The 17362-nt window shown below is 41.9% G+C and overlaps 1 protein-coding gene across 1 annotated transcript in view; it reads right to left on the minus strand.

Moving 5' to 3' along the window:
* RGS7BP (regulator of G protein signaling 7 binding protein) overlaps nucleotides 1-17362 on the minus strand; it is a 108727-nt gene that overhangs the window by 14678 nt on the left and 76687 nt on the right. Inside the window, exons 4-5 of the mRNA XM_004016942.6 lie at nucleotides 5133-5280; nucleotides 3053-3123 (exon numbers count right to left, since the gene is read on the minus strand). Of these exons, the coding sequence (XP_004016991.1) occupies nucleotides 3053-3123; nucleotides 5133-5280 (219 nt within the window). The remainder of the gene's footprint in view (nucleotides 1-3052; nucleotides 3124-5132; nucleotides 5281-17362) is intronic.

Here is a 17362-nt window from a genome sequence, read left to right on the forward strand (position 1 = left end):
GTAAGTTAGTAGCAGGCATGAGATCTGCGTTTTTTCATTGAATCTTCACAACAACTCTCTGAAGTAGGTCACCTGATCTCTTTTTCATGGATGAGGAAACATACATGTTCAGAAGGGAAACAACTTCTTCCAGGAAAATGGCAGAGCCAGCATGGTAACCCAAGGCTAGCTATAACCATGCTGACCTCTAGCAGCAAACTTGCATGCTGTGTCCACAGGGTCCTCCTCACCACCATGAGTTGGATTAAAACACCGCTTCCTGAAAACCCTACAAGGCCTCTCAAACATAACCCACAGCCCAAGGCAGTAAGCCTGGGTCAGCAGGCCCTTCGGGGGTCCTTGCAGCTACCTGATGCACCGCATCTCCTGCCTCTTATTTTCCAACACCCGCCCCCCTCCCTTGGAGCTCGGGTCACACCACATTTTTCTGTGTTCTCACCTCCACCTCTCCACCTTCTGCCACGCGGCTCCCTGAGCCAAGCTGCGCTCCAGCTCTGCCGCCAAATCCTCTCCCTCCTCGCTCAGAGGCAACCTGCCCTCCCTCCTGCTGAGGCTTTGCTCAGCGAAAACAGGAGGGGGATCTTTCCTTCTCCTACAAACCCTTTCCCCACCCTGCGTGTACCACTCTCTGAAGCGGATGCTTCACTTAAGACTGCTCTTGGACACATGTCTTAGTGAAAGTGGTTAAGACTAGCCCTTTGTACCTATCTTCAGACTCTGGGGCTGCAAAGTTGGGTGCAGGTTGAACAAACATTTGCTGTTTATGCCGACTGTTACTCTACTGTGTTCCAAGCATTTCTCTAGGTACTGAAGACAAAACAGTTAATGGAAGCATACAGAGACCCTTCCCTCACAGAACTTACATCCTAGTGAATATCCCCTTTCCCTCTCTGTGTTAGAGTGTATACTCCCATAGGATAGTTCTGGAGACACACTGCCTGGGATCACATCCCAGACTTCCTACTTATAGTCTGTTTGGCCTTGGCCAAGTTAGCTAGCCTGTGTCTCAATTTCCTGTAAATTGGGAAACGTGAATAGCATTTCCCTCAAAGGTGTTATTAGAATTAAAGAAGTTAATACAGTTAATACATCTAAGGTATTTAGACTAGTCGCTGTGACACTGTAATTTATATATATTTGATCTTTGACCTATTCTTGGCATAGAGCTACTAAAACTCTTGGAATGTCCTTAGAGAGCCATAAAGATGTCTTTTCTTAGGTTAATAATGTGATTTGGGGAAAACATCTGAGGATGGTGTTTTCCTGAGCCAGGAAAACACCTGGCTGCTAGGAGAACCAACTCTGTGATTGGAGGATTACTACTACTACTAAGTCGCTTCAGTCGTGTCCAACTCTGTACGACCCCACAGATGGCAGCCCACCAGGCTCTGCTGTCCCTGGGATTCTCCAGGCAAGAATACTGGAGTGGGTTGCCATTTTCTTCTCCAGTGCATGAAAGTGAAAAGTGAAAGTGAAGTCGCTCAGTCATCTCCGACTCTTAGCGGCCCCATGGACTGTAGCCCACCAGGCTCCTCCATACATGGGATTCTCCAGGCAAGAACACTGAGGGGGTTGCCATTTCCTTCTCCAATGCATGAAAGTGAAAAGTGAAAGTGAAGTCGCTCAGTCGTCTCCGACTCTTAGCGACCCCATGGACTGTAGCCCACCAGGCTCCTCCGTCCATGGGATTTTCCAGGCAAGAGTACTGGATTAGGGTGCCATTGCCTTCTCTTTCAATCCCATCTCTGACTTTTAGGGAGGGGGAGGGGTTGGAGGTTGAACCAATTGCCAATGGCCAATGATTTAATCAATCATTGGAAGTTTAGGAAGTTGCCAGAAAAACCAAAAAGGAAAGGGTTTGGAGAGCTTCTGAGACTGGGAAGATGGCCCTCCTGAAGGGGGCATGGAATTTCTGCACCCTTTCCCCACATCTTGCCCACACTTCTGCCATCTGGCTGCTCCTGAGTTAATATCTTGCAATAAGTTAGCAAACTGGTAGGTAAAATATCTCTCTGAGTTCTGTGAGCTGCTCAATTAGTGAACTAATTGAACCTATGGTGGGTCCAATGATGGACCCTCCAATCTAGCTAGAAGTACAGAAGCTCAGATGACAACTTGGCTTGGGCCTGGGGTCTAAAGTCGGGGGCGGGGGGAGACAGTTTTTTAGGACTACTGAACCCTTCACCTGTGGAATCAGATGCCATCTCCAGTTAAGTGTCAGAAATCAGTTGAGCTGCAGGACACCCAAGTAGTGTCTGATAATTGCTTGCTGATGTGGAAAACACCCCCACACATTGGAACTGGATACAAAATCACAGAGGCAAGATATGTTAGTTATTACTGTTAGTTTGTTTAGATAACATGTGGATGGCAGAGCATTTCCTTCGGAGGTGCTCTTAAGTCTCTTCCACTATAAACTTTAAAGAAATTTTTTTTATTTTGACTGGGTCTTTGTGGTTGCTGCAGTGGCAAGTAGGGGCTACTTTCCCTTGTGGTACACAGGCTTTTCTCAGTGTCACGGCATCTTCTGTTGCTGAGCAAAGGCTCTAGGGCATGTAGGCTCAGTAGTTGCCACTCTTGGGTTCTAGAATATAGGCTCTGCAGTTGTGACGCACAGGCTTAGTTGCTCTACAGCAAGTGGGGTCCTCCCTGACCAGGGATGGAACCCGGTCTCCTGCATTGGCAGGCGAATTCTTTACCACTGAGCCACTGGGGAAGCTGGCTGTGAACTTCTTAAAGACAAGGGTCCAGTCTTCAGCCCTTCTGTGTTTGCCACACACGGTGTAACAAGGTAACAATGAATACATGCTCTCTACTGACAGGGCCAGAGAAGGAGGTGTCTGTTATCAGAGTGTTTCTCTGCGCCCCTCAGAACAAAACTGCTTTCACCTGATAAACTATTCTCTCATATCTTCTCAAGGAAAGACAAATGTATGCTCAGTGCCTTCAATTGTTTGTGTAAAAAACACTTGCTTTCATTTCTCAAGAAACAAGACCCAAGGTTATCATGTGAAAAACATCCTCTGCCTCAAAAAGGAATGACAAGACTCACCTTGATTTTTCAGTGGTAAAGGCATAGTTTCCCTGAGTTTGCTTAAAAGGTTTTTCATTTCTCGCATGTCTCTGTAAAATTGATAAAAAGAAAAAATAATCAGCTGTACATTTTGGAAACGCAATCTCCAACTGACTGTTCTATGACACAACTGAAGGACAAAGTCTGTGCCTAAGTGTACCAGTTCAAGCCTCCAGTAGGCAAATAATTGCATTTATTTTGCTTTTATAAGAAGAAGAAGAAGAAAAAAAAAAAAAGCTGAGTTGGGTTGGCTCTGAAGGAATGAGAACTACTCTGACAAACATTTCCACAGGGCATTCTGCTAGTAGGAGCCCTCCATCTCTGCTGTTAGCTGGACCTGGCTGAGATGAGAGATGAGCCTCTGGTAATGAGGACAGTACTTCAGTTTCCAAGGGCAGGTGAAGGACACGCAACTAGGCATCAGGGGTGCCCTGGGCGGAGCTGAGGCTGGGCAATTCTGTTCTCATGTGGTCCCAGTGCCGTCCTTGCTATGCGTTCACTCCGTCGCCTCTCATTACTCGACTGAGTCAGAGTAACACAGGTGTTAAGCATTTCCAAGGGTCAACACATTAAATTGACTTGGAATATTTTTTAAAAGCCCTCCCAGTAATTTTAAAGTGCAGGCCAGCTTGAAACCCATAGATCTCTTAGGACAAAGTGATAGGGAGAAGCAAGGAAGCCCTCTCCCGTAACAGGTCTCCTGTGCCTACTTCTCCCACTCGCTCCCATCTCCTTTGACCAGAATCTGGATTTTGAGGCTGAAATGAAACACTGCCAGTGCTGAGGGGTGGACTCTCCTATTATTATTATCCGCCATAGCTTGCTGTCTGACAAGCTTACAAGACTTGATTAGTGCTTCTGTTCAAGGTTTCTGAAAATGAAAATGGCTTTGCTGATGGACTATAGCCTGACCATGGTAGGTTTTTCTTCCTGGGAATAGAGCAAAGCATTTTCTACTTTATAAATTAAGAGAAATCACTCCCTCATCATTTGTCTGTAGTTCTATCAAATTGTGCCAACCAGCTTTATTGTTTGAATTGTTGGATTTCCAAGCTTATACAAAGTCCAAGTTTTATTAATAGCACATAATTACCACATGCTTCAATTTTCTATAAACACAGAAATTTGGTAATTAGCTTTAGAATTATATTACAATCTGAAAGTAAAACCACAATGGCTATAAATGCCACTGTGTGTTACATTTCTAAAAATAAAAAAATAAAATGTTCATTATCTTGTCAATGACTCAACCCCCCACACACAGAGCTCTTGGTGGAATTGCCCAGCATTCATTCAGCTGCTCCACGTTGGCTCTGGGGACATTAGTAGCAAAGGACAAGAAAGCAGTGTGAAGGCCAACAAACAAGGGGCTGATGCCTCTCTGTCTCAAAGAATGGAATTTTTAGCATCAAGATGTGATTATGGTTGTATTGTTATTGCTTCCGTTTCCCAAGTGAAATAGAATCACTGTAGAATCTCTTCTTCCCAAGAAAGAAACTGTCTCTGGCCTTGAGCTACCGCTTGTAAAGACAAATGCATTAACACGCTTTGACCACTAAGGGGCCATCAGCTAAATCCCAGGAGAGGTAGAGAAGACAGCTCTTCAGAAAACTGTTAACTAGATAGATGCCTCAGCTCCCGACTGGCCTCTAAATAGGCCATCCCATACACCTGAAATCTGAAGATCTCCTGGAGGTATCTTTGCATGATTTCGAGTTATTCTCCCTTAAACAAATGGAAAATTTGGGACCCAGCCTGGTGAGTGAGCAGTGATGGGTATATAGATTCAACTTTCTTGCTTCCCAAGGAAGCACTCGGCTTGCATCTCCATGGAGATGCAAGGCTGATGGAGAGGAATAAGCAGAGGCTGGGAGCCCACGTCTCCTGGCAGTTCTGCTGCCATTCTGTAGATGGATTTGGACTCCTTACTGTCTCTCATCTCGGTTTACTGAGAGCTCTGTTTTCTGAATCTGAAAGAAAAATAATGTCAACCCTCTGTAGCCCCTAAGTATTAATTGGAGGAGGACTGGCAATCTATTTAGGGTAACTTCCCACTTACCTTTCAGTGTTCTCAATGTCTGTGGAAACCTGCCAGGAATGTTGCTGAATATCTACAGGGGATGACGAGGAGTCCTCGAGAGCAGGTGTCTCAGCACACTCCTCAATTTTGCAATCCAGACTCTTGCTTCCCCCTCCAGGCTCCTTTCCTAAGGGAGTGGGTGTTAGTAAAGAGAAGGGGATAAGAAATCATAAATGCAAATCCTATACCCAAGGTATCATTGCAGACTTTGGCTATGCTTTGAGCCAAATGTTCCATTAACCCTAAAAGCTTTTATTAATCTTTATTAATATTATTATTATTTATTTATTTTGGCTGTGCTGGGTCTTTGTTGCTACACATGGATTTTCTCTAGCTGTGGCTGGCAGGGGCTACTCTTCGTTGCAGTGCGCAGGCTTTTCATTGTAGTTGTTTCAGTTTGTTAAGGATGGGCTCTAGGCTCGCTGGCTTCAGAAGCTGGGGCGCACAGGCTTAGCTGCTCTGTGGTATGTGGAATCTTCTTGGAGCAGGGATTAAACCTGTGTCCCTTGCATTGGCAGGAGGATTTTTAATAGCTGGATCACCAGGGCAGCCCCTAAAAACTTTCTGAACACTAAAGTGATTTGTGTGTGTGTGTGTGAGGAGCATATTTTCACAACATTCTGGGACAGGTATCTTGAGGTCAATTCAACCTGTAGTAAGGGCCCTGCTTTTGAGGGAGTATTGGTGAGTGGAATCAGGTTGGCTCGGGAGAAGGGGAGTTAGCCTGCCAAGTCTTGCTGCTCTTTCGTCCTCAGATGCAGGGCCAGAAGCAGGTGACACCCAGCAGGAGGAACAGGAGCTCCTGGTGCTCTCTCTGACTCTGACACCAGCCCTGTGGGCCTGAGGGAAGCAGCAGAGATTAAGGACCTGCCTTCCGTTCCGTTGGCTCTCCAGCCTCCTCCAGTGTATCCTTCTGTGAACGAAGAGCCCAGTCTCAGGATCCGGCCACACTCTGTTGAGACCATTAGTGTCATCAGCTGAAGCACCTTGCACTGAGAAGCTGTCCATAGCAGTGCGTTGCCAATGCACTAAGACTTGTACTCACTGCGACTGATCTTAAGGGAATAAATCAAATGCTTTCTGGAAACAAATCTCCAAATTGGTTAAGCCATAAATTCCTATGACATTACGTGGGAGGTATAGTCTGTGGCCCAGGTGTCCTCTGTTAATACCTTTTATTCTACCTTGAACATCTGTGTATCTGCAAGGAGCTATCTTGCTATCATGAGAAGGGCCTGTGAGGCTCAAGAACAGGATTTGGAACCTGGCCTTTACAGTTGTTCAGTTATTCATTCATTCACTCACAAATGTTTCCTGAGTGTCCGCTAAGTATCAGGTACTGGACTTGATGCTAGAGATACAGAAGTGAGAGACAGACATAGTCTTTGCCTCATGGAACTCAAAGTGCTGGAGATAGACAATTTAAAAAATTTACAAATAATTACAAAGCTGTTGTATAATATGATGTAATCTGGTAAAAAGTGGGTAGCTATACTGTTTCACTCTTTCAACGAGTTTTATTTGTATTATGTAACTACAGCTCTAGACTGGTTGTCAAGAAATAGTTATAGCCTGTATCATTGAATGTTCATGAGATAGCAGCTCCACCTGGTTACCTCTTAGCTCAGTTTTCTTAATCATCATGTAATTGTTTTTGCATGTTAAAAAAAAAAACAAAATATAAAAACACTTAAGAAAAAGCAGGCTGTTATGGTAAAATCTAATGGGAATCTTTTCCCTTGGGTTCCTGATTTGAAGGGGTCTAGCAAAAATTTTATCCCTGTCATTTCTAACCCATGAGTTGGCAACACAAGGAGAAAGAGACAAGCAATTAACTGGTAATTGTGTACCATTCATCAGCCTATAGTAGAAATGGACCTCTGAATATTCAGCCAAAGCACAAACACAAGTTTACTGGTGAAATTTTTGTTCCTTTTGTGTATACTTTATGCACACTGATCCTGGGTGATTTAATTGCCTTTTCCAGTTTTATGGTATTTCTGTTGGTAGAGATTAACCAGGTACATAATTTAGCATACTCCCATTTCCCAGTTGGAAGGCATTGGCTTCTTAGCATTTGCACTCATCTCCTGGTAGAGTGCATAAGTGCAGTCCATGTGGAACCTACTTCTGGGCATTCAGCCTTGGGATGTGAATCTGAGCAGTGGTGGCTAATATTTGCGTAAGAGACAAAACAGGGTGTGTCCCCCCTAAAACAGCCCAAAGCTCTAAAGGAGAGGCCCATCTGAAAGCACGCATGGCTCCTGTTCTGCTCCTTTGGTGCTGAAATCTGTGGAGAATGGAGTATAGTTTGGGCAGCAAATTGGAGACCCAGAAGATGCACACAAATTCTCTGCTTTATGGGCTCTGCTTGGCGTGGGACCACTGTAGGCCTTGTCCTGTGGTCAGGACTAGAGAGCCCAAAGCTTTCCCTCGTGGGAACAAGGGAGAACTCAAGGCAGTGTGATGTTCAGACTTAGAGTCCTCCCTCTACCTCCTTCATATATTCACCTCTTACACACGAAGGCTTAGATGGACTCCAGCCCACAGTGACTTTGTTTACTCTTACTGCCTGTGCTAATTCTACTTAATAAGGCAAATACATTCTATAACTTTTTCAAAGTAACATAACTACTCATGTTTTCCTGAAACAGGCCTATGAGCTTGCAATGCCAAGTATACCCTCCTTTCCCTCATTTTTCAGAGCTTAGGTCTAATTCTGCTAATGCAGATGAACAAGAATGGAAAACCTAGATGCTGGACCTGCAGTTTGGTGCTTTCTGTCAGCTCACGAAATCTCTGCAGAATTTTGATCATACTATATCTTCTCTGGCTGGCGCATCATAAAAGACAGGAGACTGGAGTGGTTTTCAATTTCAGAACATGTATTCAGATCAAAACTGCCTTCATTTACTGAGAGCACTGACTTGACACTGGGCATCTTTCCCACTGCAGTCCCTATGTATTGCCTTCATAGAACTTACCACTGTTAGAAAGTATGTTATCTATTTGCTAACTAGCTTATTATTTGCTTGCCCCAACCCTACTCTAATCACTCATCTCCAAACTGGATATGTAAAGTCTGTAAGGCCAGGAATTTATCTGTTTTCTTTAGTTCTGTAAGTCCAGTACCAAGGATGAAGTCTTACACGTTGGACAATTTCAATAGATGTATGGCATTAAAAAAGGTAATTATATATGTTATACAACTTTCTTCACCATGCCATCATGGTTAGAGATACTTTCATATTAGTGCATTCTGATTTATCTCATGCTGTTTAATGGATGCATAGTATTTCCCAGCAAGGAATTGACATTGTCATTCTTCCCTTTCTTTACCATATGCCAGTATTTGTATAGGACAGATCCTTTAATATACAAAACTGGGACAAAGTACACGTATTCACATTTGGTACTTTAATACATATTGCCAAACTGGCCTCCGAAAAGGCTATGCTATTTTTTTTTGGTGGGGGTGTTGGGTCTTTGCTGTGGTGCGCAGGTTTTCCTGTTGGGAAGGATGGGCTTTGCTGTCCTACGGCACGTGGGATCTTAGTTCCCCAACCAAGGTTTGAACCTGCATCCCCTAAATTGGAAGGCAGAGTCTTTACCATGGCCTACCAGGGAAGTTGCAGCCTATGCTAATTTACATTTTGCTTCCACCAACTCTGAATGAGAGAATCTATTTCCATACACTTTTCCCAGAACTTTAATTACCAATATTTAATTTTTGCTTATTTGATGGGGGAAAATAGAATCTTTCATTGAAGTTCTTTTTCCCTTTCTTTTATTACTACTGAGATTAAATTTGGATCATTGAAAAAGCAAGAGAGTTCCAGAAAAATATCTACTTCTGCTTTACTGACTACGCCAAATTACTGACTTTACTGACTGTGTGGACCACAACAAACTGTAGAAAATTCTGAAAGGGATGGGACTACCAGACCACCTGAGCTGCCTCTTGAGAAATCTGTATGCAGGTCAGGAAGCAACAGTTAGAACTGGAACAACAGACTGGTTCCAAATCGGGGAAGGAGTATGTCAAGGCTGTATATTGTCACCATGCTAATTTAACTTATATGCAGAGTACATCATGAGAAGTGCTAGGCTGGATGAAGCACAAGCTGGAATCAAGATTGCCGGGAGAAATATCAATAACCTCAGATATGCAGATGACACCACCCTTATGGCAGAAAGTGAAGAATAACTAAAGAGTCTCTTGATGAAAGTGAAAGAGGAGAGTGAAAAAGTTGGCTTAAAGCTCAACATTCAGAAAACTAAGATCATGGCATCCAGCCCCATCACTTCATGACAAATAGATGGGGAAACAGTGGAAACAGTGGCTGACTTTCTTTTCTTGGGCTGCAAAATCACTGCAGATGGTGACTGCAGCCATGAAATTAAAAGATGCTTACTCCTTGGGAGAAAAGTTATGACCAACCTAGACAGTATATTAAAAAGTAATGTGCCTTTGCCAACAAAGGTCCATCTAGTCAAGGCTATGGTTTTTCCAGTGGTCATGTATGGATGTGACAGTTGGACTATAAAGAAAGCTGAGTGCCAAAGAATTGATGCTTTTGAACTGTGGTGTTGGAGAAGACTCTTGAGAGTCCCTTGGACTGCAAGGAGATCCATCCAGTCCATTCTAAAGGAAATCAGTCCTGAATATTCATTGGAGGGACTGGTGGTGAAGCTGAAACTCCAGTACTCTGGCCACCTAATGTGAAGAGCTGACTCATTTGAAAAGACCCTGATGCTGGGAAAGATTGAAGGTGGGAGGAGAAGGGGATGACAGAGGATGAGATGGTTGCATGGCATCACCGACTCAGTGGACATGAGTTTGAGTGAACTCCGGGAGTTGGTGATAGACAAGGAGGCCTGGCGTGCTGCAGTCCATGGGGTTGCAAAGAGTTGGACACAACTGAGCAACTGAACTGAACTGAGATTAAATTTAATATTTTTTTTGTAAGTTAATTGGCTACCTGTATTCATTCCTTCTTTACACTTTCTGTTCATATCACTTCGGCTGTCTTGCTGATTTGAAAGAGTTCTATCTCCATGATAGATAATGATAATTTCCACTGCAAGTGAAACTATAAATTACTAGCATCTGAAACTTGGAACTTTAGCAAAAGATGACTCATTGATTACTTTTTCAGTACTGTCTAGGTGTCATGGTTTATTAAAAGATTTTGCTTTCCTTGAGTCTGGTAATTTATTTGTCCTTGAAAATCATTCACTAATTACATTTTTAATAGTATAGTTTTCTGTTGTAACTGTTTCTAATCTCTAATGCTGCATATTGATGGCTGACAATTTTTTTGTATACCACTGCTTCTTGGATTTCGTATCTTCCTCTTTCCTGGACTCATTTTAATTTTTCTAGAATATATCTTTGACTATTTCCGAGGAGATCTTTGAATACAAAATTTCTTAGTCTTCATATTACTGAAAATACTTTTTGCTTCTCTCTCTGTACTCGCACTTAAATTCTAATTGGCTGGATATAAAAATCTATGTTCTAAGTTTCTTTCAGAACTTGGCTGATATTGTTCTCTTTCTTCTATATATATCCAAGGATGCTATGTATGTAGACTGTTTATGGTCTTCTGAAATTTTTTTATCTTTAAACAATTGAGTTATGAAATGGTTCCTAAATATGTCTGGATATGAGTACTTTATACATTACTCTTTTTTTGGCATTTGACTTGCATTTGCAGTCTATTTTCTCCAGTTATTTTATATTGAAAATTTTCAGACCTATAGCAGACTTCCAGAATAATTCAATGAACACCCCAAATATTCTAGTTTCAACTGTTAATATTTAGAGCTATTTTTCTTTTTTTAACTTATTTTTTAATTGGAGGAAAATTGCTTTACAGTGTTGTTGGTTTAACCATATTTTTCTTTTGTCTGTCTCTGTGTGTGTGTGTGTGTGTGTGTGTGTATAGGCACATATATAGATTTCACAGATAAGATTATGTATATAATTTATATATATGTACAAGGTTTATAATTTTTGATGGGCCATGTAAAAGTTACAGACATTAATGATATTTCATCCCAAACACTTCAACATATATCTCCTAAAGAACATTTTCCTATAGAATCTTAAAACCATTATCACATGAAAAACTTTGTTTAAAATTAAATCCGTGATTTAATTCAATTTGATGCAATACTATTATTTAATGGATGGGCTTCCTTAGTGGTTCAGATGGTAAAGAATCTGCTTGCAATGCAGGAGATCCCAGTGGGATCCCTGGGTCGGGAAGACCCCCTGGAGAAGGAAATGGCAACCCATTCTACCATTCTTGCCTGGAAAATTCCATGGGCAGAGGAGCCTGGCAGGCTACAGCCCATGGGGTCGCAAAGAGTCAGACACAATGAGCAACTAACACTTTTACTTTATTATTTAATATACATATCTAAATTTTCCAGTTTTCCAAATATTCCACAATATCCAGTTTTCCCAGTAATGTCATTTATAGCTTTCTTTTTACATTGAAGGATTCAATTAAGGATTATATACCACATTTATCTGTCATGTTTCTTTATTCTCTTTTAATCTAGAACAGACTCCTGGTCTTTTTTCATCCTTCATGATGTTGATATTTTTGAACAGAGGGTCCAGACCAGTTGTTTTAAAGAATGTCTTTAAATATAGAATTGTCTGATTATTTCCATAAGTCTAGATTCAGAGTAAACATTTTTAGTGAGAATATTATAGAAGCAATACTGTGTCCTTTTTAGAAAGGACATTAGAAAGCATTGCATTAGAAAGCACACAAGTGTTTGTTCCATTATTAATGAGGTTAGTTAAGTACTGATCGCACAGGTAAGGTGATTTCTTCCAGCATTTATAGGTGGAGGCATCCTTTTCCCTTTGTAATTACTAAGTAATATGTGGAGTGATTCATTGAGATGTTATAGCCTTCTCAGTTAACATATTTCTTCCATTAGGTTTGGGGAAAGCTTTTCTATTTGTTGATTATCTATTTATATTTTCTCAGTTCTATCAGAATTCCTATTTCATGTTAGAGTCTCTGGATCGTATTTATCCCCTATATTCTAAATTCACTGTGGGGACTGAGTTCTGGGACAGCAACTTGACTTGACCTTTCAGGTAGCTATTTTATGGGTTTCTGTTTGTTTTGGCTGCACTGTAAAGCATGTGGGTTTTCGTTTCCTGACCAGGGACCAAACCAGCACTCCCTGCATTGGAAGCCCAAAGTCTTAACTACGAGTCCCTATTTCAAGCTCTCAGTATTTCCATTATAATAATTGTTAAGAACTGTGAAGGGTCTGAATTTCCTCCATGTGTGTTAACCTGCCGCAATCTCATGGGTACTGGAAAGAGACACAAGGCTAGAGACAAAGACAACTTTGTACACAAAACAGGAACAGAGTAGCAGCATTTGCGTGAATTTCTTGAGACCCCAGAAGGGTGTCTCATACCTCCACACACACAGGAGATAAGATCCCTGAAATTAAGGATCCAAAGTCTTCTATAAGAAGACTCTATAGCAGAGACATGCCTTCGATAAGAAGGCATGCCTGCCCTTTGCTTCAGAGGGAAATATTTTCATTATACTGAATTGTAAGCATGCCTTGCTCTGGAGGGATACAGTCTCTCTTTTTCAAGACATTTACTAAATAAACATCCTTGAAAAGATAATGTGAAACAAAGGCAGTCAGTATCTCACTATGTAAGATATGCAGACATGCAAGAGACTGAAAAACTGTCTCCCAACACTAATTAAACCATCTACTGAAATTTTTATTTGATAGATAACACTTTCCTTTCCAACAAAACTGATAGATCCTTACTGCTGTAATGACTGTTTCTGAGCTGTGATAGACCTAAAACAAATCTCTCTGAGACTATGAATTACATTTATATTTTAAATTCTTCATCTGTGTCTACTTAAAATCTGTTCATCAAGCATTAGCTGTTTGCATATTGCCATTTGGTACATCCCTTTCAGGGTGTGGGTTTTTCTGTTGGCCTATCATTCTGATGAGCATCTTTCTTCTGGTGACTGGAAAAGGAGCAGGTGTTTGGCTGGACAATGCCTGTCTATAGCTTGTCTTCTAGGTGCTTCTCATCTCCACTGATAAGCTGACCTGGGTACACATCTTATTTCTTGGGTCCCGTGTTTGCTTGGAGTTTCTTGTTTACAAGTTCTACTCCAAAGAGATAGGTGGAACAATTTAGCCTGAGAAAAAACACTGCACTCTTGTGCTCCTCTTCCTGTTCTGCAGCTGCCCTCATGGAGGATCCCAGTTATTTCACCCTCTGTTCTGCTTTGCTGCCCAGACCCGACACTCACAGCAGGTGTCCCCCTGGGGCAAGCAATGCCTATCTCAGTTACTCAGTGTGGGGTAGTCCAGCTCTTCCTGAATGCAATTTCGAACATTCATTTCCCTGACAGCATTTCCAGAAATCTTTCCTGTGATTTGCATTTGTTGACTCTTAGGTTGAAGTATCTCTGGAATCAATTTTATTTTTGTAGTATTTTTCTCCTGCATGAATTTCTTTTGTTTCTCCTTGAGTTTCTTATCGGCTCCGGCTTCCTTTTTTCATTTATATCCACCAATCCAGTCTCCATTGCTTTTGAGCTTTGAGAAATTCCTCAATTCTGGTTTGTTGAAATCATCCTTCCTTGTTTTTCAGGGCCACAGGAGACTGTTTTGTGTTTGCCGACCTTTATTTTTTTTTCCCCTCTTCCTCCCTTTATTTTCCCCCTGGTGTGACAGAGTTTTGGCAAATGAATTCTGAGTAAGAATGATGTATGCTTCTTCCAGATGAGCTTCTAAAAATCCTCCCGTAGAAACCCTTATGCTTTCTTTTCTCCGCTGACCATTGGATGGATGTGGGGAATGGAAAGAACAAAAGGGCCCGGCCCACCCCAGCTCTGGGGTTGGACTCTGACATAAGTAGTGAACTCTTTTGTTCTAGTCCGTTGAGATTTGGTGTTGTTTCATACAGTTGGTACCCTACCCTGACAAATACAAGAACTAATATGGATTTACTCTGTTCATTTTATCTTTTGCTGGTACTAATTCAGTCCAACATCTCCGGACAAGCTTCTTTTTCTCCAGGTATACTCCCTCTCTTTCAACAACAGAGTGAAAGCAAATTCCTTTTGCTTATTCAATAATTATTAACTGAAAGTAATGGTGAACACACTCAAGGTGATCAATTCTAGAGAGGACAACAGACAACAGGTCAGATGTCTATCCCTCTATTTAACATGTGCCTGGGGAGCACACTGGGTGGGCCTAGGTTCAGCCATGGAGAGCCAGGGAAAGCTCTCTGCAGGGAAGTCCCATCTAAGTTTCAACTCAAAGAAAGCGAAGGGGCAGACTGTGTGAAAGGGTGGTGGTGGGATAGGGTGGGGTGGACAATATGTTATAGGCAGAGGGAGCAACTGGAAAGAACTTCCAAATTCAGGTTCCTCAAAGTAGTTCAAGATTCCTTGAGTGTGGCCAGCAGGGTTTGGGGGGCAGGTGGGCTGGGGTGGCTGATTAGAGATGAGGTTGGAGAGGCTAGATGTTCTTTTGAGCCCTATCAGAAAGTCAGCAGGGGAGTGCCCCACACACCTGGACAGTGGCAGATCTGAGTTCTGCATCCCCAGCTTCCCCCCGCTGACCAGGGATCCTTGGAAGGAGCACCTCAGATGATGTCTGCGCTGCTCTCAGGAAAAGGGTCAGGCTGCTTCCAGACAGTAACTTCCTGTCAAAGTTTTACTTTGCCCAAGAGTCACTATGCATTTAAAATCATTTTTTTAAATTATGAAATGAAAAACTCTGTCCCCTGAAAAATCAATTTCAGGCCTCAGTGAACAAGTATTTTCTCAGGGAGGAGATGGAGGGAGGGGAGAAGGAGAGCCTTTAGAGCACCTTAAAATCACACTAAGCTGGCTTCACCCTGTCAAGAACCAAGATATCAAAAAGTTGGCCACTTTCCTCAGGGCTGTGCAACACTTTTGGCCTTCAGCTCCTTTGGGATTTCCATGTATTTTTAGCCTGTTTATGGATACTATAACAGGCATGTTTGAGAAAAAGTTAAAGGAAACCACCCATGAAGCACATACCAGTTTGGAAGGCTGGTTATTCTTATATTCGTGAGAAATGGTCAGTTGTTGAAGAGGAACAAAAACACACTGATTGTGGGGCAGCCTGAAAAGTCCCACAGAGCTCCTTCCACCTCCGAAGTCCTAGGACTTCACTAGCCCCAGCAGACTGGGCTGGGGTCTTTTATTTAGAGTGGTGGCCCCTTTTTCACCCTCCACTCTGGAGACCTCTTTCCTACTCCTGATCTCACTTCTCCCATTCTTTCTTCTCTTACTATTTTCCTCTCTTCCCTCCCCTCCCCTCCTTCTTGCTGCCACTCCTTCCTCAGCCTAGAGTGACAGTAGAAAGCACTGCCATAGCATCCCCTTGGAGGCCCTGAGTTTGGCCTCTGATGTCCACCATAGTCAACTTTATTCATTTGTATGAATGTCCCTAGGAATCAAAACAAACCAAACTAATCTTCTCTGAGCAAATATTATATCACCACAGTATCATTTCCCTGATGGCAGGGGCAAATTTCTCATGTCCTCTGTGCTCCAGACACATTATCTGCTATGATACTGTATCTAGGGAAGGCTCCTGGGATGGTTTTTGTACTGACAGTGAGCAACTAAATGAACACAGCTTACAGGAAATGTGTGGAAGCTTATCCACATGGTTACACTTGTTCTCATGCATTTTCATAAATGGTAGAAGCTTTGTAACTCCATGCACTGTGAAAAGGAGTGGGGAAATGTAGGCTGTTAAGTAATTCACTTTTATCCTTGCATTTCCAAAAAGCATGTAATTTAAATAAAAATAAGTTATATTAATTCAGTTAGTGGTTTACCTGTATTAAAAAAATAGTTTCAAAGGCTCTTCTACATTGTGGTGAGATATTCATAGTGCCATAAAACATATAGTGGAAAAATAATACTTATACCATAAACAGAGCTCTTTTCTTGCCCATACACTGGGAAATTAACATTTTCCAATTGAGAGAAGAGACAGAGCTACCTCCCTCTTCCTAGCCCCTCCCACTTCCCTCTGTCCTCTGTACTTCTTATGACACTACAGTAGTAATGCCCCCAGAGTAGTAGTCATCTTGGTGGTTCTCCTAGCTGCATGGAGGAAGCAGAATAACAGGACACTGGAGACAATAGAAACATGTTTGAGGGAGGTCCCTGTGAGGCTTTCATTGCTCCATTTCCAGCCCCTAAGGTAGAGCAGAACAATGTTCAGGAGGTATCAACTGTGTAGTTAATTGACTTCAACTTTCTCAGAATGAGTATCATAGCTAAAATCATGCTCCCTTTGTATCACATGAAAGCTGCATTTGATTTTCCTAAATATAAGCATTTCCTAGGCAGAATTAAACTTCTTTACCCAAATCAAAATATTTTGTAAATCATTAAGTGATTGATGGAGTTCACTTTCCCTCCCATCTTAGAAGTAACTCTCTGAACTTCTTTTGGTAAGAAATAAAATGCACAATGAATTTTAGCAATTCATTAAACGTGTCTTGAAATATACACACCAATCATTAAGTCAGATCTGAGAATAAATTCAGCTCATGGTGCTAGGCTAGTATTTTTCATTTCTCCATTTGATATGTTCTCTTGCCTTTCTCCAAGGTAGCTTAGTGGGCAACGGTTTGGTGTGGTAGCACAATCACAAACTTTGTGGAGGGGATGAATGTGTTAGATGACCCTGGACATGTTACCTCTTTGAGCCTCAGCTTCTCCATCTGTAGAGTGGGAAAAACAATATTTGAGTACAAAATAAGATGGCATGGATAAAGCACCTGGCAAGTAGAAGGTACACAACAAGCGGAAGCTGTGATCAGTCTTATTTTCCTAGTCCTCTACTTTGACTAAAGGTGATGAATATGGTGTCCTGCTCCCTGTTTGGTATTTAAGACAAGGAGACGGAATAATAAATGGTGTTAGACTGCCCTTAGATTCCAGAAGTTGTTTATATTTATGTTCTTCAAATAGTATACACTTGTTCTGGTCTTGGGCCCTTTGCTTTAGATACAAATGTTTATGAAATTGTGTCCTTCTTGTCATTAAATCTCAGATTAAGTTCTGTCTCCTCAGAGAGTTTTGATCACCCCTTCTAAAATAGTCACCCAGTCATGGTCACTTTCT

Source organism: Ovis aries, chromosome 16 (assembly GCF_016772045.2).
Source record: "Ovis aries strain OAR_USU_Benz2616 breed Rambouillet chromosome 16, ARS-UI_Ramb_v3.0, whole genome shotgun sequence".
Lineage (NCBI taxonomy): Eukaryota > Metazoa > Chordata > Mammalia > Artiodactyla > Bovidae > Ovis > Ovis aries.